Below are 22,802 nucleotides of genomic sequence, written 5' to 3'. Positions count from 1 at the left end.
GAATCGATTCGTGGATAGCCTCAAAAGATGACCAGTTTTTTCGACGCGGGATTCGTACGCTATCCGAAAGATGGGAGAAAGTAGTGGCCAGCGATGGACAATACTTTGAATCATAAATGTATAACCAGTTTTTTACAATAAAGAATTTCGGAAAAAAAACGGCGGAAACAAAGTTGTACACATAATAAAAGGAAATAAATATATATTCGAACGTTAAAGAAGGACAAAGCGAAAATGCTGAGTGTAAAAAGTACAAACAACGCGAACAAACCTATAATCTAATGAATGGGCTGAAATGAGTTCTACTGAATTTTCAAATATTCGAATTTTAACGCGATTTTTAATTCAATTCTTATGCTAAAATAATTATTTCACTGATAATTTTGATGATCCTAGAAGGTAATGTATTCTCGAAAGCTGCGTTTCTGTTCTTGCTATCTTCAGAGTCTTCAGGTACATTTAAAAGAACGATATTTGATAAAAAATATTTAATAAAAATGGAGCAAAAAGTAGGATAATAGGAGTCTCTTTTTTAAACTAGAACTTTTTTTTTCGTTTTTATCAAATATTAAACATATATCTTTTTCATTTTAAATTCTGAAAGTATATATTAATTCTATTATAGAAAACAGAATTTCGTTGTTTCCACCGATTAATTTTAATAGAAATTAATTCTTAGACCTAGAAAAAGATAAAGAATGAATTGAATTAAGACTATAAATTTAAAAGGTTGTGTTTCCAAATTCATTGCCAGCGCTAAAAATCTGTAGTTTACGTTTCATGTAGTATAGATTTTCAATACTAGCCAGATTTTGGAATAGCCCATTATCTACATTAGAAACAAGTATAAGACAATTCGAGCTTATTACATTCGTCTAATGTTGACATTATTATAGGGAGAATGAAAGAAGATAATTGAGGAATGAAAAACGATACATTAATTGCTATTGCGAAATCGATCATTTTAATTCTTTCCCTTTCACGCTATAAATATTAGATTCGAATGTTCTCGTTCCAATATATCTCTTTTTTTTCTTCACTAAATTCGTCGCGTCAGGTTTAAAACATGTGTATTGTACATTCATGAACTTCGTAATCATCAACATCACTTTACATAGAACAGCAATGCATCCGAACAATTCTGTCTTTACACAATCTCCCATTAATTCTATCTCGTAGATACATTTACACCTTAATTTCGACACAATCGCCCATATCAAATTATGCATTGAATAGAGATTGAGAATTACAAATTCAAAATTAAAATTCCAATCAGATAATTTTCAATTTAGGCTGTTCCAAAATTAACTGCCAGTGCTGAAAATGTATAATAACGTAAACTGTAAATTTTTGGAACATAGCCTTAATTCGTTTCGTTTTGATTGAATTTTAATTTCCAATTCATAATCTTCATAGTCTAATATGGACTTTACAATTATAACGTGACATAAGCGATCGATAATAGATCTGGGATCGATAGATCTACAGTGTATCCTGTATACGATCGTTTTATTACACACGGTTATAATTTACACTTCCCCTTCACTGATACAGGCAACTTTCGAGTATGCAAACATAATACGAAACATATTACGAAAACATAATATATACATTAATGATACTGCACGATTAGGTAAAAAAAAGATTACACTAAACTAAAAATCAATTGCAACGATTGAATTTCACTTACAAAACATTCGAAAATAAAACACCATACATTAATCGCTCTGTCATTTTAGCGCTGAGATTTAACGAAATTGAACTCTGCTCGGAAACGTTTTTTTTTCCATCGTAACGCATGTAATTGTAACATTCGTTTGGTGCAAATCAACGAGGAAGATTGAGCAAACAATTTCATAAAGCGTTAAGCTTTTTACAAGTCTAAATCGATTCTAAAAGTAACCCTACATATAATCTAAAAGTAACCCTACATATAATCTTCCGAATGAAAAAGATTATATTACTTTATGATACAATGTATACTTTACATATAATTTGCACATAGTTTTCTTCCTCGTCGAATCTAATAATATCAAAAAATAAGCATATATGTATATTATGCGCAAGTTAGAACTGTAAATATGATCGATAGAACTGATAAATATGATATTAATCCGAATATTCGTGAGTATACAAATTAATTAATTCGTATATTTAAATTATTAATTCATATGAATTAATAATTCAAATTTATTAATTCATAAACTATTCGACTGTTTTTGTATTCAAATTTCGAATCCAAATTGTTTGTACAAACGTAGAATATTTTATTTATTATTCGTAGAATATTTAATGCGGGTATATCATAATATATTTACAGTCCTAGCACAAATAAATATATATATATATATTTTGTGTATATTTTAATCGTATTGACATATCGTATGTTTTCTTTTAGATTTCGATCAAAAGTTTGGCATGAATTGAAAAGGACAAATTAGAGATCACGAATTGGAATGCTGAGACGGTGTGAGGCTGCCGGTGTGCTCAGGACTATGTTTCTGCTTTTTTCTCTTTTTCTCCTTTTTTCGCTTCTTCCTAGCTTCCTTTTCCTCATCATGTCTTTTCTGTTTCTTATGTTTCTTTTCGTGCGTATCGGAACCACCTACGTCCGTCGTAGCTGTCTCCTGTCCACTGAGCACTTCTCCAGGCTTGTGCTTGTGTTTCTTATGCTTATTTTTGTGTTTTCTCTGAGGGGCTTGATTTATATATCTATATTGTTCCGGCAGCTGTAAAATTACATTATGTAACTTAACATTTTGCACACATATTATTTATTTTAGAAAAAAATATATATATTATTTATAATTCAAATTAGACCAAAAAGAATAAACCAATTAAGAAAAATAATTCTATTTTTGTGAATCTTAGTGCTTAAACATTTCATGAATTTATATGCATATTCAATTCTGCATATATATATTAATAGTTATTTATATACATATATTTTAATGTATAAAAATACTTACTGGACCAGGATGCAATCGAAAACCGGCAAGCTGTACACTCGTTAAAGGTAGTAGTTCTTTACCACCTATGGGAGGTTTCTCAATTACCGATCTTAAAGAGCTTAAAAAGATAAAAAGAACAAAATGTGAAATAAACACGTATGATATTTAAATACTCTTGTATGAAAAAAAATTTTAATTAAATTAATTTTAAAATCATGCAGGCAAAATTTATGCATAATAGAATGAAACATGCAAGACACTGTCCACTATTATCGTAATATAATTGATTTTAATTATATTAGGTTAATTTTTGTTTTTGTATTTTAAATTAATATATTCTTGTCTATTAATATAATTTTTAAATTACCTGAAAAAGCTCGAAATGAGCCATTAGTTAAATTACATTGCATTGCAATGTATCATATGAGCCTATTTACTTTAATTTTAAATTAAATTACCTATTATCTTGATGCCCAGGTCTGTCTATAATACCAGGCAAATTTGGTAAAAAAGATGATAGCTGTTCCTTAAGCTTTTTACCACTAAACTTGCTATATGAGTGTTCCAGGCCATAATAGGCCATCAAATTTGTTGCTCCAGTCAGTTCGCTTTCCCCTAAAAAGTAATATATATAATTTTAAGTTTTACTAATTACTTTTTTAAGATTATATCTCATTCATAAAAAGACTTGAATTAATTTGTACATGCTGTACATATTGATCTTTATCTATATTCGTGACTTTCTTGTTACCTGGGGGTTCTTTCATCAGATAAAATGGTCCACTGTGAACTATGGAAGGGTTTTTCCCAAGGGAGATGGTTGTCTTTAGTGTTCCTGTAGAATCTTGACGAGATACTACTGGAGACCGTGCTCCTCTTGGCGAGGACTTCGGTGAATATTGTTCCACTTTACTTCGAAACTGATCGCCCATCATCATCCTTGCTGCTTTAGTTTATCACACCTTCACCAAAAGTAATAAAGAACCACTTTCTCCGGATACAAAGGAACAAGAGATAATTTATAATTTGACTATTTATAACCGGCGAATCTTGAATGTTCGTTGAACGAATTGAATCATTAGCTCGACACCTGATTCGATTAGAAACTAAGCAAACCGTATTACTTCATTCTGTAGTTTCTGCATCGCGACGCGAACGTATCAGACATCGATCAGGTTCACTTGTAAGAAAACGATTGCTCAAATCGCAATGCGACTCAAAAGGTATATCAACAGTTCAGACTTCCCCTTTCATGACTCCCACACCGGTCTCTACGACATCTCGCTAAAGAGATGACGACCAGGTATTGGGGCACTGGCGATCCACTGCTAACATGCTTCCCTCCGTCACTCTCGCTAGCCGATAATGCTCTTTTATGGAGAACAAGTAATCAAGTTCGCTTGACGCAACAGACTCTTCTGTTTTCCCAGCCGTTACGCGCGTAGTGCCGCGTACTCCACTCGTTCCTCCTACACTTTTACTCTCCACCTGCCCTCGCCATCATATGTATTTCGTGCGGATGCGCATGAAAGCTCGCTGACGAATGACTGTCATGCATGGAGACTATGGAGACAAATACTGAAATGCAAGAACGCGTTTAAGCAGTATTTTGTGGCTGCGTTCAGCAGAGAAAGCAGCTTTGCAACTGTTGTAAAATTCTTTAATATGATTGGTCTTGCCCATAGTTCTTCATTGAATCTAAATGTATAATTATATTCAAGAATTTTACAAGAGTTGCAAAAATTGTTTTTTCTGCTAAACACAGCCATTGGCTTATGATATCTTAGAATTAAGTGGAGAACTTTTGCATAACATGAGGAATAAGAAAATGAACTAATCAAAGTCTTTTATTTCCTTCCTTTCCTTAAAATAAAGGAGTCTAATTGGTTGATTTTCTTAACATAAGCCTTATGTTTTATGCGTTATTAAAAATCTGTGCTCTCCGCTTTATATCCTAATAAGATGATCTTGAATCTAAAAACCACAATATAAGAATAATGTATATCGCTTATTTGCTACAACACAACAATTAAAGCAACAAAACTTTCTAGAAAATGAATTTGAATGTTTTAAATCATTGAAATTGTACAATATTCATTTTGAAATGCAATTTTAATTTAATAATTGATTGAAAGGGAATAAAAGTATGTTATTTCTTTTTTTTATTCCCGTTATACAAATACATATATATATTAAAAATATATACAATAAATTTTACATCCCGATAAGAATTTATGAACTATCAGTCTAAAGAAGAAATGTTGTTGGCAGGAAGCGACAGTATAGTATCCAATCAAATTTTCGCTTTTACAGAAAAGCAGTTCGTACCCAATTAACACATCGAAATACGTAGTGATTTGAGGTTAAAATCAGATGTTCAAGTCGAATTTTCATCCTCAGAAAAATCTATGAAAATATAATATTGAAAGGCAAGACTGAAACATTGTGAAGTATAAATCGCGAATTATTATTTAAAGACTTACAGAATATTATCACGAAAGATTGCTGTTGCGCGATTAATCAAGCTCATTACCCTAGTTAAATAATTAAATTATTTTAATTTCAGCAATATATTTAAAGAATGATGAATTAAATTGGTACAATATACAACAAAATGATTGATTAAATACACATATCATGTATATGTTTACATGTCGCCGAAATTAAAATAATTTAATAGAAAGTTACTAATTGGTACCTGTATCAAGTGCACGATGTAAACTAGGCAATTATTTATTGATGAGTTAAAATATAGAGTATAATTAAGTAATAAATAAGTTTATTCATATTATGTGTTTATTGATTGCGATTTGTTACGGCAGATGAATCCTGTGTTACGCACGATCCAAGCTTGCGTCCGCTCTATGAGACACACTAAGTACAGTACTCTACCCTCAGAAGCGGTAATATTTATGGAGGACGATCGCATGGTTGTCTGCTGGCATCCAGAGAAGACATTTCCCTACGAGTGTTCCTTACCTCTGCCTGAAGAAAAGCCCGACTTTTCTGTACTGCGTATCGGAAACAAAGAAGTTACTGAGATGTTTAGGAAAAAGAAGGAGTATCAAGTTGTAGAAGAATTAATGAAAGTCACATATACTACCAAGCACAAATGGTATCCTAGGTCCAGAGACAAGAAAGCAAAAGACACGGAACCTGATAGGCCATATTTATAACATTTGACAAGAATCCAAAACATTTCTTGGTGAAAAAGTATTGTATTTAATTCACTTTACATATGTAGTTATATTCTGCAAAACTTATATTAATAAATGTACAAAAATAATTGTTATATCTGTCTGTATGAATAATTGCTTACATATATACTCAATGTTTTTTTTTAGAATTTAAATACAATATCACTTAATACGATTCTACATTTTTTTATGTTATAAATTAAATAAATACACGTTTTTATCAGGCAATTACGTTACACTATTAGTTATACATTATTTTAATGTTTTACTTTTAGCTTAATTTTCTCTCTTAATTCGAAGCACTAATTTTGCACTGAATATATACTGTATTTGTACACATTTCTATATATTATTTACTTTATCAAATTGCACATAATTACATATTTTGCAAACTTTTAATTAATAAAAATACTATGTCGTCACATTTCTATCTGTGCATTAAAAAATTAATATACAATACACTTGTATCTATATAGATAAAGTCAATATTAAAATTTATTTGTTATATTACATCTATCTTACTTTGCTTGTACTATAAATGGCAAGGGAAAATCTGACTCTCTCCCTCGTGCATAAAAATTTGTAAAGCTTTGTATAATAAATATCTACCAAATTTCTGTTTTTGTTGCATGCTCCACGTTGCTGCGATACCATAGTATTTCCCACCTATAGAGTTTTTCAAATATTCTTTTCCTATCGCATCTATCATGGCAGCTTCTCTTGTGTAAGCCTCTACTGGAATAATATTTTGAAAAATATGCAAACAGATCACACCGCAATCGCTGTCCCATATATTGAGAATGCAATTGATTTTTCTATTTGTACTGTTATCACCACCCACCCACGTCTTGAAAGCATCATAGAGATGAGCAAGAGGTCTGGAACGTTTGCCTTTTCCAATATAAAATACAGCATTAAGGAAAATCGACCAAATTTCTGATTCTGTAAGATGAACACTGCGATTTGGCAGATCCTGCGTTATACGCGGGTCTAGCAGCAGATATGTGAAAGATGTTTTTGATGTGCCTTCACGCCATCTCCGAGATGGATCTGGTGATAAAAATTCTTGAAATACTTGCTTCTCCATACTTCTGTAAGTATCCAGATGATTTAACCAATCTCCAAGCTCCAAATAAGGTTTGATTTTGTTCAGCTTTGAAATTTGATTTCTTGGAGAACTCTGCCGATTTGGTATAAACGAAATAGAATTGGCATCCCTGATGTTTCTTAAACGTAAAAGACGTTTTTGATAGAGCTGTCTAGTTGTATTAGTGATTGGACCAGGTTGATCGCCAAGCTGCCTAAGTTCTTGTCTAAGAGCAACATCATCGATAAACAGTATCTCTTCTGGTAAATTTTGAGAAGTGGATGTACTTGAAACACCTGTGATAAGCAAATTATTTTTTAATTCTATCAATATGATAATCCTATATTTAACAATGATATTGAAATTATTTGTAGCTTACCAGACATTTTGCTTCTAACATATTCACTATCAGAACTGAAAAATTGATAAATTTCTTGACTTTTTCTTTGTAGAGATTCAATGATTCAATGATTCAACTTAATACAGATTGTGAAATAAAAGTAAAAATTATAATTCATTTATAAACCTATAAACTATACCCTATTAACTCACCTAAATGGAATAACACAAAGTCGCCGTTCTAATAAAATTACACCTTCTTCTGGATCTTCATATTTATACTCTTGGGCACTGACATATGAAAGCAGAGACCTAAAATTCGTAACAATCAAGTAATTATTTTTTCATTGATGTCGTTTTGAAAGTATACTGAAAGTATACTGCTATACTCACGAATCATTACACACGTCTAATTCTTTTGCTTTTAATAAACCTTCTGTTCCCTTAAAATCGATACTTCTTGAGGAATATGATTTTTGAGAACCGAGTATATAAATTTTTTTCTTACATTGTATAGGTAAATTTGTAGCAGGCAGTGAATTATTTTCTATAGGCGATTTATATAACGGAGATAAGTGAAACCTATCATTATACCAATTTTTTGTATGTAAATTACAAGTCTTGCTTATATTCATATTTAAATCTTCATTTAATAATTTCTTAGTATCACAATCAACGCAATCTACGAAATTTTCCTTATGCAATGAATCAGATTCAGTTGTACATGTAGATTTTATATTAGTGTCTATCGTTTTTTCCAGTGCTTTATCAATAATAAATTTTTTTCTGATTGTTATAAATTCGATGTTTATTTCATTATTTTCAGGTTTGGCATATTTTTTATTATTGCTAAAATTGCTAACAGATTCGTTCTCTTTCTCAATTTGATTAAAACTATTTGCATCTAAAAGATTTGCATCACTGTTATTATCGGTTACATCAGTCTCGTCGTATCTTTCTTCATCCAATTTTACTGCCAAATTATTTTTATGTTGATCTTGTTGTTCTATTTTTATAGATTTATTAAAATTTAATAATGAATGTTCACTACTCGTATCTAGAATATCGTAGCGAGTTGTATCAGAAAATATTGTTTTATTTAAATCAATTGGCTTTAATATATTATTAGAAATAAATTCATCAGAAGTGACATCGCTTTCATATCGATAAGATTTAAATCTTTTTCGGCCGGAATGAAACTTGTATATCGATCGTTTCTTAATTCTTCTTGGTGTTGATTGAGCTACATGTTTTTTATACCAATTACATTCAGGATATTGCATCTCAATTTTGTACCTCTTGAATACATTCAGGGAATCTTCATATGACGTCTTTGTTAAATTTTTCTTTCCCATACAAACCGGTGTAAAATTAGGCGACTTGCTAACAATAGAATCATTGCAAATATGCGATAATGTTAATGGAAATCTAGAAGCATTTCTTCTCTTTCTGTGACTAGGTGTATTAAAATTCGGTGACATACTGATGATGGAATTATCCAATATACGAGTTGGTGTTAAAGAAATTTTGTTGGAGATATCTTTGCATTTGTTCTTGGAAGTGCTTTGTCTGCTATACTTTGAATATTGTTTTCTCATATTTGAAGTTATAGGTTTTAAAATATCTTTATTATTCTTTATTTTATATGGAGAATTCTTTGATTTTTTATGATATTTATAACGTGCATCTATATCTTTCATTAAATAGAGTCTGTCATTAAATGACGTGTTAGAATTGCTTGTTGTAATAGTGCTTTCCTCTTGTTTGTTTATTTTATTGTGCAAAGTCTCGTTAATAGTGCAATTACTTGTTAATGATGACGAGAGATGATTAATAATTTGACTGACAAGGCACTTTTCTTTCTGCACATTAAAAAGATATAGATTTGTCAAGTCAAAATCGAGATCGACAAACGAGCAATTCGGCATTTCTTTTTTACCAGTTCGCAAAACGTTATTCTGTATTTTAGTAGTTGGTGCATAATTAATATTAGAGGAGCATTCATCTGAATTATTTGATAATTTGTACTTAGTTTCAATAGCAGCACATATATCTAGCGTACGGTTTGAGACTACGATCATCGAGGAAGAGTTTTGCTTATTGGAAGAATTGGTAAGCTCACTCTTCTGTGCCATATCATCTTCATCTAATACCGTATCTTTCGACGCAACATATTCGGCGATTACATCTCCATTAGTAACTAAAACTTTGTCTGCAATATTAAGAGCAATATTAAGAGCAAAGATAATAAATAGTAATTCGAAATTATCTATGAATCAAGTAAGTGTAAAGATTACTTACCCAACATCATATTATACTTTGGTTCATCCTCGTCTTGAGTATTCTCACAATAATTTGCAAGCATCGTTACAACATTAAAATATTTTCCGTCGAAGGCATAATGAAATGGACTTCGTCCATCGTTGTCCAGACGTAACGGATCACCACCATTTGCCAGAAGTAACTGCAATATGTTTATTCTACCCCAAGCTGCTGCTACATGAACCGGAGTCATTCCATCATTTGAGCTAAGAATATATTGCACTTGTTTCACTTGCATTTGCATAAATACAAAAGATCATTATAATTATAATTTAGATTATACCTCACATTGGGATTGCCACCGTGACGTAGAAATAGTTTAGTCACTTCTTCTGCGAATTCTTCCGAATCATTGCCGATAACTAAATGAAACGGAGTAACTCCATGTATTGGAATCAAGACATTAGGATCCGCATCTTTATTTAACAAAAGGGTTGCAACTTGCCTAAGAAAAGATTTTTAAGTTAAATTAATCGTCTCCAATCAATTTTTATTTCCATCTGCGGTCTGGATCTTTTTTTTATTATCCTAAGCTTTCAAAGAATGTGGGAAAAGTCATTCAATTACTTTTCAACTTCTCATTACGTGATCAAACAATTTATTAACTCAAATGTTAAAATCTTTATTTAATAAAAATTGAAATTTGAGTAGAAATGTAGAAATTTGAGAATAAAATTTCGTTTATATCAAACAAAAAATTCAGATTACAAACGAAGAGTTGATAATCTTTTAATATTTTCTTAAGAAATCGAAAGTAACAAGTATAATTATGGAAATTTATATATCTAATAATTACTTTGTACCTTATATTATTGTCCTCAAGTCCATCGCAGAGGGATGAAGCCAAAAATAGGCCACCTTTTGTTTTTGGAGTCGACAACATTGTCTGTTTAAAGTGTCCAATTATAATATAATAATATCCGTCAAGAGAGAGACTTTTCACATAACAGTACGTATTTAAGTGCGACAGTCGTTTGCTTTTCTTATATTATTCCATTGTTACACACAATAAAGTACGACATAGCAAAGTAGAGTAACAATACCGGTGATTACTGGTCGAATAAAATTCGTTCGCTACTTTCGAGAATCGCTCCAAACAAATCGAGATTCAAACTTTCATGTAACAAAAACATATACGGCGAATTTGAAGAAGATTATAAATACAGGACGTTGCAAGTTTATTACGCATCTTTTAACTGAGTCGTAGTTGTAGGTCAACGTACAATGTTTTGACATCGACGAAATGCTATTAAAGACCACCAACCTTAGATAAATTTTCATCCTCTCAAAAAAAGGCTCCGAGAAGCCGGAGATAATTGAAGAACACTGACATTATCGACAATTGATATAAATTTACAATTATATTAATATAAATATTTATAATACATTATTAAATTCATGATTTTTTATTATACATATAAATGTTCCATAAATAAGTATGCATCTTGTAATGCTATAATATCTTGTATATATTACAAAATTATATTTTTTTTCTCTGCAGTTATCATCTCTATTGATAATCAAATTTGGATTAAAATCACAATTTTTAATAAAATGATCATTAAATAGAAATGGAAAATCGAATATTATTAAGTTTGAAATACATATACATATCTATGAAACTAATAAATCATAAAATTAGTACTATGTTATCAGTTTCTTATCCTAATGCCCATTTCTACCAATTTCTTTCTCTTTTCATCAATTTCATTTCTTTTTCTAATCTTTAGAACTAGAATAAAACGAAGAGTAAGTTGAACCGAGATTAAAGTTAATCTACTTTGAAACGGGCATGAATCATTTAAGTGCAGCTATATATACATACATACATACATCATACATATATATATATATATATACACATACACACTCTATTATAAGGTAAGTAAAAAGAAAACAAAACATTTTTGAGAAAAATGACTTAGATGAAAGTTGTAGGGTTTAAAAAGATTTATTTACCGATCACATCTTGAGTAGTGGCGCCAAGGTCAAGTCAAGGTCAAGGTCATTAATTTTTTTAAACGGAACATCCCATTTTTAATTTCAGAATCTAATAGCTAATGTCAAGAGTTTTTTAAAACACTACAATAAAGTCGTAAATTTTTCATTAAGTACTTTTCGAGACTATCTTTTATCTGAATGAAATTATGTTTTTATCCACGCGCAAAAATTCAAAATATTCGCTATTTTAAAATTTAGTTTGGTTTTTTTTTAAATAATGTTTAGTAATATGAAATATAACTACTAAAATAAAAGAAATTAGTATTAAAAGTTTTGTTATTTTTTTACTGAAAGTTTAATGCTTTTATGACGGAGATTTAACTTAATTAGATGTATTTTATTTGAACTGGAGAATAATACAATGCCGAGTACTTATACGCTGCCACTATTTATTATTGTATATGCTCAAATATGATAAACATATAACAACTGCCAATACAAGTTGTACTTAAACTATACTTTCTTATTTACAGTGAATTAAAATTATTTTAAAAGCCAAAACAGATTATACATATAGAATAGATCTAAAAGAAATGTAAGACATATTTCAATAGAAATAGATTCGGCATAAATAGTAGGTTACGTTAAAATATCAATTGGATGACAAGTAATGTACAAAGATTATGTCAAAATGGAGTATCGCATTTGCTACAGACGTTTCGGCGCAAATGTCTCGTGCGCGCGACTTGGTGTTATACATTAAATTACATGTATGAAAGTGCGCGTGTGAGGAAGGAAACGAAACCATTGAGCATAGTCCTTATACATTTTGTCCCTTATCTCTTACGATCATTAGATCCACTGCGACGAGAACGAGATCGACGGCTGTGACTGCTACTACGGGAACGTTTTGATCTGAAACAAGAGAAAATATCGAATACACTATTTAATGACGGTAGGCCTATTCTTTTCAGCTAAACTTCTTCGTCTTTCCTCTTTTTCTTTTCAGTTGAAGAGTTGTTGAAGAGAGCAACAAGTTTTGTTAAAAAGAGCAGATCTCATGGAAGATACCATTTGGACTTTGAAAAGAACTTTTACCAATTTTAATTCTCTCAGATTTGAAAGAGGAACGATGATCTACATTTTTAATTACAATGTAAAACAACAAACAGAAAAACATGAAATCCACAAACCTTCTTCCACGACTGCGACTGCGAGATCGTGACTTTCTCCTACCGCTATCCCTACGTTCCCGGTCCCGATCACGCTCGCGATCGCGATCGCGATCGCGATCACGATCACGATCACGGTCACGGTCACGGTCGCGGTCACGGTCACGGTCCCGATCGCGGTCACGGTCACGGTCGCGATCTCTATCGCGGTCGCGATCCCTATAGCCCAATCCTCCGCGGTTCCTGTCCCTATCGCGGTCTTTGTCACGATCCTCCCTGTCTCTGTCCCGTCTTCTATCGAGCAGAGATTCACGTTTCTCCTTACGCCTCTCCTCGACGGTTTTTTGAAGTTCAGCGAGTTTCTCACGAATTTTGATAAAACCGAGATGCAGCTTCCCACCAAAGTGATCCGCCAGTCGTCTGTCATTATCATGTATCCCAAGGTATGCGCTGCAAACTTCGCACACTCTCAGTTTCTGTTGCTGATAACTTGACGCTGGCATGCTGTTTCGATACTCCTGTTCCGCTTCATTCTTCTTTTTGCGCAGCTCGTCGATCTCGCCCATTAGTTTCATCGACTCCTCGACAAAGCCCTCTTCGCCGAGTTGCTCGGCCTTGGCTAGTTTCTTACCGATCTCCTCGGCGAGCACGTGGACGTTGTTCGCCTTCGCCGCCACTTCCGCGCTCAATTCCTCCTGCGTCTCCGCCAATCGTTGCTTGGCTTGTTCTGTCCGACGATCGCAATCGGCAATGAAGTTTTGGAGATGTTCCATGGCCTGAAAATTCGAGAAAGTCAAGTATTAAAATTCGTTTAATCGAAATTTTAGAATTTCTCGATGATATATAAATAAATTATCGAATGCAAATTGTGAACGGGATAAAATTCCTCTGTAAAATAGCATTCATTTGTTTTGTTTAGTCTACAAGTTACAAAGTCATAACTGTTTAGTTTAGACACAATTCTTAGAGTCATGGCACACAAAAAACTCAAGACAATAAGACATAAGCAGTAAGGAAATCAACATGTTGGATTGGCTACTACTTACATTATTACGGACTTTACAGTGATTGGTCAATTCGCTTACTGCTTACGTTTTACTGCTTTGTTTTATTGTGTACCATGGTCCTAATGGTCACTCTATACATAATATTGAACGTTTAACCCTCCGTCAGCAATGTGAAATTTTTTTTATCCGCAATCTGGGTTTTCGAACCTCAGTTTTTATATGATTACATTTTTATATAAATCATTCCCTCTAAATCTAAACTCCGAATTATAAAAATCTGAAAAAATAGTTGTATAAAAGCTTTAACAAGTTTTTACTATTATAGAAGTTGGATAGTATTTTACTTTTTTAATTTATTTATAATCAGAATTCATACAAAAAATCGACTGTGTCTTTAAAGTCCAACATTGCCGATGGAGAATTAATATTAAAAATTATTGAGAGTACAAATTAGTTCGGTCTGTTTTTTGTGCATTTATTTCCAAATAAAATGAATGAACAGATCAATTAAAGTATTGTCTATCGCTGCCTACTACTTTTTCCCATCTCTCAGGCAATTTTCGAATTCCATTTCGAAAAAATGACTCGTCTTTGGAAGCGATCCAATTTTGGAGCCAATTTTCGATTTCTGCGAAAGAAGTGAACCGATGACTTGCTGCATCCTTCGGAACAACCAGTAATCAGAAGGAACAATGTCCGGAGAATACGGCGAGTGCGGTAAAACATCCCATTTGAGCGTTTCCAAATATTTTTTTACGACTTTATCATGTCTTTGCTCGTATTTCGGCCGTTTTTCTCGCAATGCACGGCTCAAACGAATCAATTGTAGCTGATACCGATCGCTCGTAATGGAATCGCCAGGTTTCAGCAGCTCATAGTAAACAAGACCCTTTTGGTCCCACCAGATACAGAGCAGATCTTCGAATCATGAATGTTCGGCCGTGGTGTTGATGTTAAGGTCGATGGCAACGATTGACCGGGCTTAGCGTAATATTTTTTCTTCTTGGGGTTGTAGAATATCCACTTCTTCAGTCACAATCCGATGCAAAAAAATCTTTTCTCTGTTGTCTTTGAATCAGCTGTTCGCAAGTGAAAAATCGCCTTTCAATGTCTCTCGGTTTCAGTTCATAAGGCATCCAATTTCCTTGTTTTTGAATCATTCCCATGGCTCTCAATCGTACAGAAACCGCTTGTTGAGTTACCCCCAATGATTCTGCGAGCTCCTCTTGCGTTTGACTCTGATCTTCTTCGAGTAATGCCTCTAATTCTTTGTCTTCGAATTTTTTTGGCTGTCCAGAGCGAGACTTGTCTTCAATGCTGATCCAATCTCCATCCTTGAAACGTCGAAACAATTCCCTACATGATTTATCAGTTGGAGCAGTGTCACCATAAACTTCGACAAGCGTTCGATGGGCTTCAGCCGCACTTTTCTTCCAATTAAAGCAGAAAATCAAAACCTCCCGTAAATGCTGCTTGGTTAACACAAAATTCAACATCTCAAACACAGTAAAAATTAAGGTTTATGATATAAACCTTAAAAAAGCGATATAAACTGAATATTATTAGCAGATGTTTAACCTCTCTGAAACCGCCAAAATCAGCTGTCACTATGAACCATTCACAACAGCTGGAGCTATCTTTAGGGAAACGGACTGAACTAATTTGTACTCCTAATAAAATAATACAATAAAATGAATACTTACATCAATGTCATAGAAGTGATCTCTCTTCTTTTGCGCGGCCTCGTAGTCAGCCCGTAGGGCCAAGTCGTGAATCTGGGGGCATTCTCCCAGGTCCATGCGCTACGATTTACAAACCAAATCATGATTAGATTTACGATCCCTTCGTTCGTATTCGGGCCTTATCGATTCTATGCGTTATACGAGTTAGAAACCCTTCCCAACATTGCGTATTAACGAGATAACTTCTTATTTGACAAGAATATAACGTACTTGGTCGCGATACCGCGACTGGAAAATAGCACGAATCAATAATCTAGGAGAGAGACAGAGATGATACGACAAAAATTCTGAGCTTACATCGCCTATATCCTTAGGATAAGACGGTCCAATATATTTTCTTATATTTTTTGTTCTTTTCATTCTTTTTACGTGAACTCACAGTAAGTTCGTCTTCCTGCACAGGCTAGGATAGAACGTACAATAATGAAGCGATCGAGATCGTCAGGCGATCTAGAATCGCGTGTAAAAGTAGAAATGCAGTTTTTACAGATAAATAGTTTGTTGTTTTCACTTACAGGGTGGCAACAGTTCTCCGCCTGACACGAGAATGCGATGGCAATGAAGCTATAATCAGCACACACCTTAAGTTTCATAATGTTCACTTTTTTCTACGAAAGAGAACTTACAGCCTATAATGGTTTAATATACTATTTTACGTACGGCACGAACCGTGTCTTATGTTGGCTGCTAAACGAATTTTTAGAAAAAAAACGGATTCAATACGTACACATCCAATGGTTGAAGGAAATTTTTCTAATGGAACTGGCGCTTGTTGTACTAATCCGCCTAATCACACGTCTCTCTGCGTCATGCCACCTCTCATATTTTCTCTGCCGAGACATGTTTGGATGTTGCAAATTGCCAAAGATATTATTAAATTATTCACGCGAATGAATCCAAAGAACTTTGCTAAAAATCCTCTTTAATCGTTGCAGTTGAACTTAAGATTGCGTTCCATAATTAAAAAAAAATCTCCATTAATCTCAAAGTCTACATCAATTCGCGCAGCAGTGCGAGAGGCAAACAAATTTTTCCTTGTTTTTTGCACTTTTAGAATGGAGAAAAATTCTCCCACATGAATCTCTCGCGCGAGAAATGAAATCGACAGCGATTAATTGTCGTATACTTGGCAATTCGCAAATCTTTTACTTACAGATCACTGCTTCATTTCCTGCACCCATACTTCCACCGGATGATATATATTTTCTCACACACATTCTCAAAGTAAACTTCTCATTCCTACCTGCCGTAAACGGCATTATTAGTAAGAAGCGACATTAAGACATCGTCTCATGAATCAGCATGACGCTACTCACCGACTCACTGTTTACAGGCCTTTTCGAGGGAATTCTGGGAAATTTATTCTTTCGGCATATTACTCAGCCTCACCACCGTGTGGAAAATCGGTAGAGGGGCTGAGATAACCGCCCGCCTTTACGTCACTCGTATCGAATTAATATATATAGATATGTATATAGATATAGATATAGATATGCATATATATATGTATATCTAGCACTTGAATTATGGTAAAGGTAAATCAAATTGTAGGTGTAATACGTACGTCCTCTTCTCGTTTTCAGTACTTACAGTAACGCGCGTGTGAGAGTGACAAGTACAACACGGACATATGAGCGGACAATACTCGCAACAATATTGTACAATGGATCTGATTGGAATTGCTTTTTCCAGAGACTCTGGAAATAGAACTGTAGTTACGTTGACATTAGTGGATCTGCATATTTCTCGTTCGAGCGATTGCCGTTAGTATTTTTTCGTGTTTTACAAATATTTTTTTACGTTCTGCCTTCGTTTGCTCTTTAATATCGTGTTATCGATATTTTTTAATTTTCTCATTATGGAAATTATACCGCGAGACCTTCAGAAGTGTTTGCTATCTCTCGCTGTTACGTTCCAATACATTCTCATAAATTTCACGACATAATATATACGATCTGATTCCATCTAAATGACTTTTATTTCGCAAAATGTCATATTCTAAAAGGTATTATTATATTTATTATGTTAGAAAGTTAAACTGCTAATCTGTATTAACTACTTTATATTTGCCAATTCTACTGGAATTGTATTTCATCATTTGAATTTGAATACAATTTAGGTTGTCTAGTAGGTTGGTTGAGGATAAAGGCGACATTCCGAGAATGAAGCACATTCCTTTATATTTTCGTTATATTCAAGCTATGTACTCAAAAAGAATTTAATTAAAATCTTGAAGAAAAAATGAAAACGAGGAACACAGATTGATGTGAAATGAAAAGAAATAATTCATTCGTTCATTCTGAAAGAAATAAAAAGAAAAAATTAATCAGAGATGAAATTAATCAGAGATAATGAATTTGTTTGAGATAAAATTAACTGCCAACTTCACACTTTTCTTACTTCCGTAATAGAGAATTATTATCCAATATAACAAGAAAACTTGATAAAGATATTTATACGCGTATAAATATTATTTATACAAAATATTCATACAAAATAATTTTTGATGTCTGCAAATGACATTGAGAGTTAAAGATTAAAAAGTAACTAAACTTAAATCGAGTATTTTGTCGCATAAAGAAACTTTTCTAGTAGCTGCCTGACAATAAGAAATAGAAAAAGAAAAAGAGAGAAAAAGAGAGAAAGAAAGAAAAAAAAGAGTGAAAGAAAGAAAGAGTATAAAGCGAAATAGAACTTTTAAAATGCCTGTCATGGAGACTATAAAAAGTTTATAATAGAAACAACTTGACATTATTATTCCAATAAAAAGGCATGTTTGCATATATTGGAACATCGATCTCTCTTATTATAAATTGAGACATCAGAGAAGTGGTTCAGGCAGCTACGTGTAAGAGAATGCGAGAGAAAAAGAAAGAGAGAGAAGGGAGAAGGTGAGAGAGAGAAAGATAGCAAACACCCCTGTGATCAATTCTCACAAGATGACACTGAAATGCGCGAAGCAGTACTATAGAACATTAATTATATATAATTCGTTCATGTATCATTAATCCCGCGTATGTTGTAACTAATAAGTAAAAGTGTTGCTCGATCGACCGCATATATGCAGGATGTGTGATTGCGTCTTGATTTCAAGTCACCACAGTCAGCTGCCTGATATTACTGCGATTGCAGTATTTTCAGTATGTTAGATATATGTATATATACATGGATCCGCACGTGACGTTCTGGGGAATAGAACAGGCAAAACTGAGTTCTGCGGTCTGGAAAAAAAAAAAAACGATATGAACGTGAATGCGATATTTTTGCGCGCTTTAAGGCCGCACTTCCAGGTCGCGCCAAGTACATTTGACTGTTCTAAGCCCGAGGATTTACGTGTGTGTGTACAATAGTACGATTAAAAAACGCCTGCCCCGTGTTGCACTTCGACGGTATCCAGTGTGAATTGATCGTAATCAATTCCTGAGGTACGTGTCGGATAAATAAGGCGAAACGCTTCCCCTTCCGGCGCTTATCCCTTTTTATTTAAATTCGCTTATTAAATCCTATACAAATGACGTTCTTATGATCTACGGATACTTAATGCTTACGTATGGTACTGAGCAGTGAGCACACCGATTGGCACAGATGAAGAAGAAAAAGCGCTAACAAATGGAATGTTCATGATGAATCTATCTCGTCTATTTATTTTAAGTTCGTCTAAATTCTATGGGCGAATAATAATTCTAAAAAAAAAATGCTCTTCAGCTTCTACATTCAACAGCTAATCAATTCTACATACATTCTTCTATTTGATTTTAAATGAAAGTGTACCTTTGTACAATGCAAAGGGATATTCTAATTGTGTAACATATGTATGTGTGACACACAGTACTAAACAAGTCAGTGTGCATATGACCGTGGTAATAAAGCGGAATACAGACCTTCATTATCAATTTATTGCCCTTTATACTAAAATGGATTTGATCACGGTCTGATTCACTGGACAGCAAATAGCACAATCAGGGAAAATGAGGCAAATTAGGAAGAAATGACGATCTAACGAACAAATTAATCTTTATAATTAGATTGTGAAATATACATACGTAACAGCAAAAGGCAGCATAAATTCCAAATTTTGTCAAGACAAAAAAATGGCTTTGATTACCTCAAGAAAAATTATTCTTATTTATTTTTCTTGTAAATCTGCTAAATTATTAATTATTTCATATTTGTGTCTTTAAACAGCAATAATATTATTTGTGTTTGTGCACACAGACTGTTTGATGATTAAGTGTATAAATATGTAAGTAAAATTGAATATTCAACTATTAATTACAGAACCTCTATTTAAAAAAAAATGTATATGGAAGATTAGGAAGATTATTATAGTATATATATTTATATTTCCCCAGTTTTTCATATACATTTCTTTTCAAGAATAAGAGCCTAGATATCATAAAAAAATGATTACACGATTCCATATGCTGTATTCTATTGACTTTGCTATCAACATTAATGTAGTATTAATATAGAATTAGCAATACAGTAAATTAATTTTATAGAAACAATAAAATATATTATTACCACTTTTATCATTTTTATACATACATTATTTATGATATATTTCCGCTTAAAATATTTAAAAATTAAAAAACAAAAATTAAAAATTAATAAAAAAATCATCTCCCCAATCAGCATATAATATCCAAAAAATTTTATAAACATCTATTTAATATTTTTACATTAAATAAATATTTAAAAAATATTTAAATATTTTCTTTAATGTTGCTGATTAGGTCTACTTTTTGTATTCACATTATTATTGCATACTAATTTTGTAGTTAATATTACATTGACTTGAGGTGATGGATGACTCTATGAAAAAGTGATTTAATGTCCGTGTCATACTATGCATTGGAGACTGAGGATTGCGAATTGAGGATTAGAATTCAGTCAATTAGAATGAAAAGGATAAATTAAAATTAAAACTACCTGATTGGTTCATAAATTAAATTCTGATCCTTAATTCGCAATCCTCAATCTCCAATGTATAGTACACGGACATAATGCAGCCTTTACTCTCTGAATTTTTTGAAATATCTAGAGTCAAAATTGTGCCAATCTTAAAAAAGAGGGCTCTTAATTTCAATTAATCTCAATTTAACTTACTGTTTATTTTTTTAATTCTCATAATTATTCTATTATCATAATTATTTAAATAGTGAAACCTTGTAATGAAATTTTTCATTCTAAAAGTTAGAGAGTAAACGCTGAATATTATTGTACATATTGTACTTATTTAGTATAATATTGATGCCCTCTTTAAACAATTCAAAACAAACAATCTCGAAGTTCAATGCAGCCAGATGATCAATATTGTACAATAATACGGATCATCTAATCAGCAAGCTTCATAGTCAGCAAGTCCCGGGTTCAGAACTCACTGACCCTCAGCTCATATAGCTCGAGTTAAGAAGTTGATTGGAAAATTAAAGGTTATAAGAGTGTGAAGAAATATATGAGATAGCAATGGTAAACAGTTTCGGGAATCCGTATCATCGATTAAAATATAGATAATATATTGGCTAGAAAAACGTAGGTTGAGCAAATAGATCGTGCAATCAGTGTAAAACAGAATTTATGAAATAACAAAAAAATGAAGGAGACAAAAAGTAATAATATTATTTTCTCTGTCTGTATCGGGGATGAGTATCGGCAAAAATCCATATGTATACGTTGTGTATGTGTATATATATATATATGTATATATACAGGATGCATTTATTCTCTGCGCATAGTGCCAACGGTGTGTCATTCGTGTTTGAATTCGCTGCATTATGGAATATTATACTCACCGTCGATGAGAGGATTTCATGGGGGCAGCAGGCCAGCAAAAAACTCTTGCAGACCTTCGAGTCGGAGTATTTCACTTGAAATTTGTTATTTTCACCTAGAAAGAAGTTCAAAGTTAACGATGATGGTTTGACATCGGGGAAATAAGTGTATTTATAAGGATAGGGTGCTACATTGTTAACAAGTATGGCCGGCGATCTCGCGCTTTTCAACTCGGACCCGCACTCGTCTCGTTATCACTCACTCCGCGAGCCACATGTCGCAATGATGTAAGAAGCGAGATAATGTATGTACCATTTCGTCCTGTGCCCATTAACTGGTCGAGCATAGCTCGCATCTGGTCGTGCGCCGTCATTTTTCGTGTAGGTCGGTATGTACAACCTCTCAAATGCACGACACACAGCTCAAGTATTTAAATCAAAAGTAAATCGTATAGCCACGCCATCCGATTGCACGCATTAAGCGCGCATAGCACCTCGATCTTCGCGTTCGCGAACTTTCAAGCCAGAGGACTTTTCCGATCGCCACGCCGCCTTCGATAACTGCAGCGCCACTGCGTAGTCGGCAACGGCTGTTTCCATGACGTTCGATGTAACGATTGGCTGTCCCGCGCGGGACTTTTGGACGGCGCGACTCGTCTCGATCAATACAGTCGTTCGGTGAGCACGCTGAAGTTGCTGCAAAATGTTCGCCTTCTGATTGGCTATTGAATAGAGAATCGACATCACGGGCGATCTATCGATCGATGCGTCTGCCATTTTGTCGGCAGAAGAGGGCAGGAATTTTTAATAGATTGTGATAGATGTAATACGAATCAATCGCGGTCATTTTAGACCGATATCAATTTTTCTCGCTAATTACATTGTAACATTTGGGTGAAGTGTTTGAAATAAAGAATTATTCTCAAAAGAAAACAAAAAAGATCTTTTTTCTATTTTATCTTATTTTGTTTGTTATTTTATATGCAAAAATATTGTTGATAAAATTATTTATAAAAATTGTTAAAATTTAACGCACGTGGATTTAGGATTCTTTCAAGATTTTAATAATAGATAAAGAGAAAGAGAGAGAGAGAGAGAGAGAGAGAGAGAGAGAGAGAGAGAGAGAGAGAGAGAGAGAGAGAGAGAGACGACGACGACGTACGTACGTACGTACGTACGTAACGTACGTAACGTAACGTACGGTACGTACGTACGTACGTACGTACGTACGTACGTACGTAGTACGACGTACGTACCGGTACCGGACCCG

The 22,802-nt window shown here is 33.2% G+C and overlaps 4 protein-coding genes across 4 annotated transcripts; 1 reads left to right on the top strand and 3 right to left on the bottom strand.

The window, feature by feature from the left end:
• Window positions 1–2,444: 2,444 nt before the first annotated feature.
• Window positions 2,445–3,889, bottom strand: LOC105621172 (mediator of RNA polymerase II transcription subunit 19). Its single transcript, XM_012202641.1, has 4 exons — window positions 3,703–3,889; window positions 3,410–3,566; window positions 2,970–3,069; window positions 2,445–2,729 (listed from the first exon to the last, which is right to left on the bottom strand). Exons 1-4 carry the CDS (start codon window positions 3,887–3,889, stop codon window positions 2,445–2,447), a joined length of 729 nt encoding a protein of 242 aa, XP_012058031.1.
• Window positions 3,890–5,773: 1,884 nt separating this feature from the next.
• On the top strand, window positions 5,774–6,243 carry LOC105621170 (39S ribosomal protein L42, mitochondrial). The gene has a single exon (XM_012202639.1). It carries the CDS (start codon window positions 5,774–5,776, stop codon window positions 6,125–6,127), a length of 354 nt encoding a protein of 117 aa, XP_012058029.1. The 3' UTR covers window positions 6,128–6,243.
• A 437-nt stretch (window positions 6,244–6,680) lies between these two features.
• Window positions 6,681–10,779, bottom strand: LOC105621169. Its single transcript, XM_012202638.1, has 7 exons — window positions 10,700–10,779; window positions 10,180–10,341; window positions 9,876–10,102; window positions 7,968–9,786; window positions 7,788–7,886; window positions 7,615–7,649; window positions 6,681–7,531 (listed from the first exon to the last, which is right to left on the bottom strand). Exons 1-7 carry the CDS (start codon window positions 10,777–10,779, stop codon window positions 6,681–6,683), a joined length of 3,273 nt encoding a protein of 1,090 aa, XP_012058028.1.
• A 1,487-nt stretch (window positions 10,780–12,266) lies between these two features.
• LOC105621168 (putative RNA-binding protein Luc7-like 2) lies at window positions 12,267–21,906 on the bottom strand. The gene is made up of 5 exons (XM_012202637.1): window positions 21,846–21,906; window positions 21,554–21,648; window positions 15,720–15,818; window positions 13,031–13,785; window positions 12,267–12,752 (listed from the first exon to the last, which is right to left on the bottom strand). Exons 1-5 carry the CDS (start codon window positions 21,904–21,906, stop codon window positions 12,674–12,676), a joined length of 1,089 nt encoding a protein of 362 aa, XP_012058027.1. The 3' UTR covers window positions 12,267–12,673.
• Between the last annotated feature and the right edge of the window lie 896 nt (window positions 21,907–22,802).

Source organism: Atta cephalotes (genome assembly GCF_000143395.1).
Source record: "Atta cephalotes unplaced genomic scaffold scaffold00032, whole genome shotgun sequence".
NCBI lineage: Eukaryota > Metazoa > Arthropoda > Insecta > Hymenoptera > Formicidae > Atta > Atta cephalotes.
This window is presented reverse-complemented; position numbering and strand designations above follow the sequence as displayed.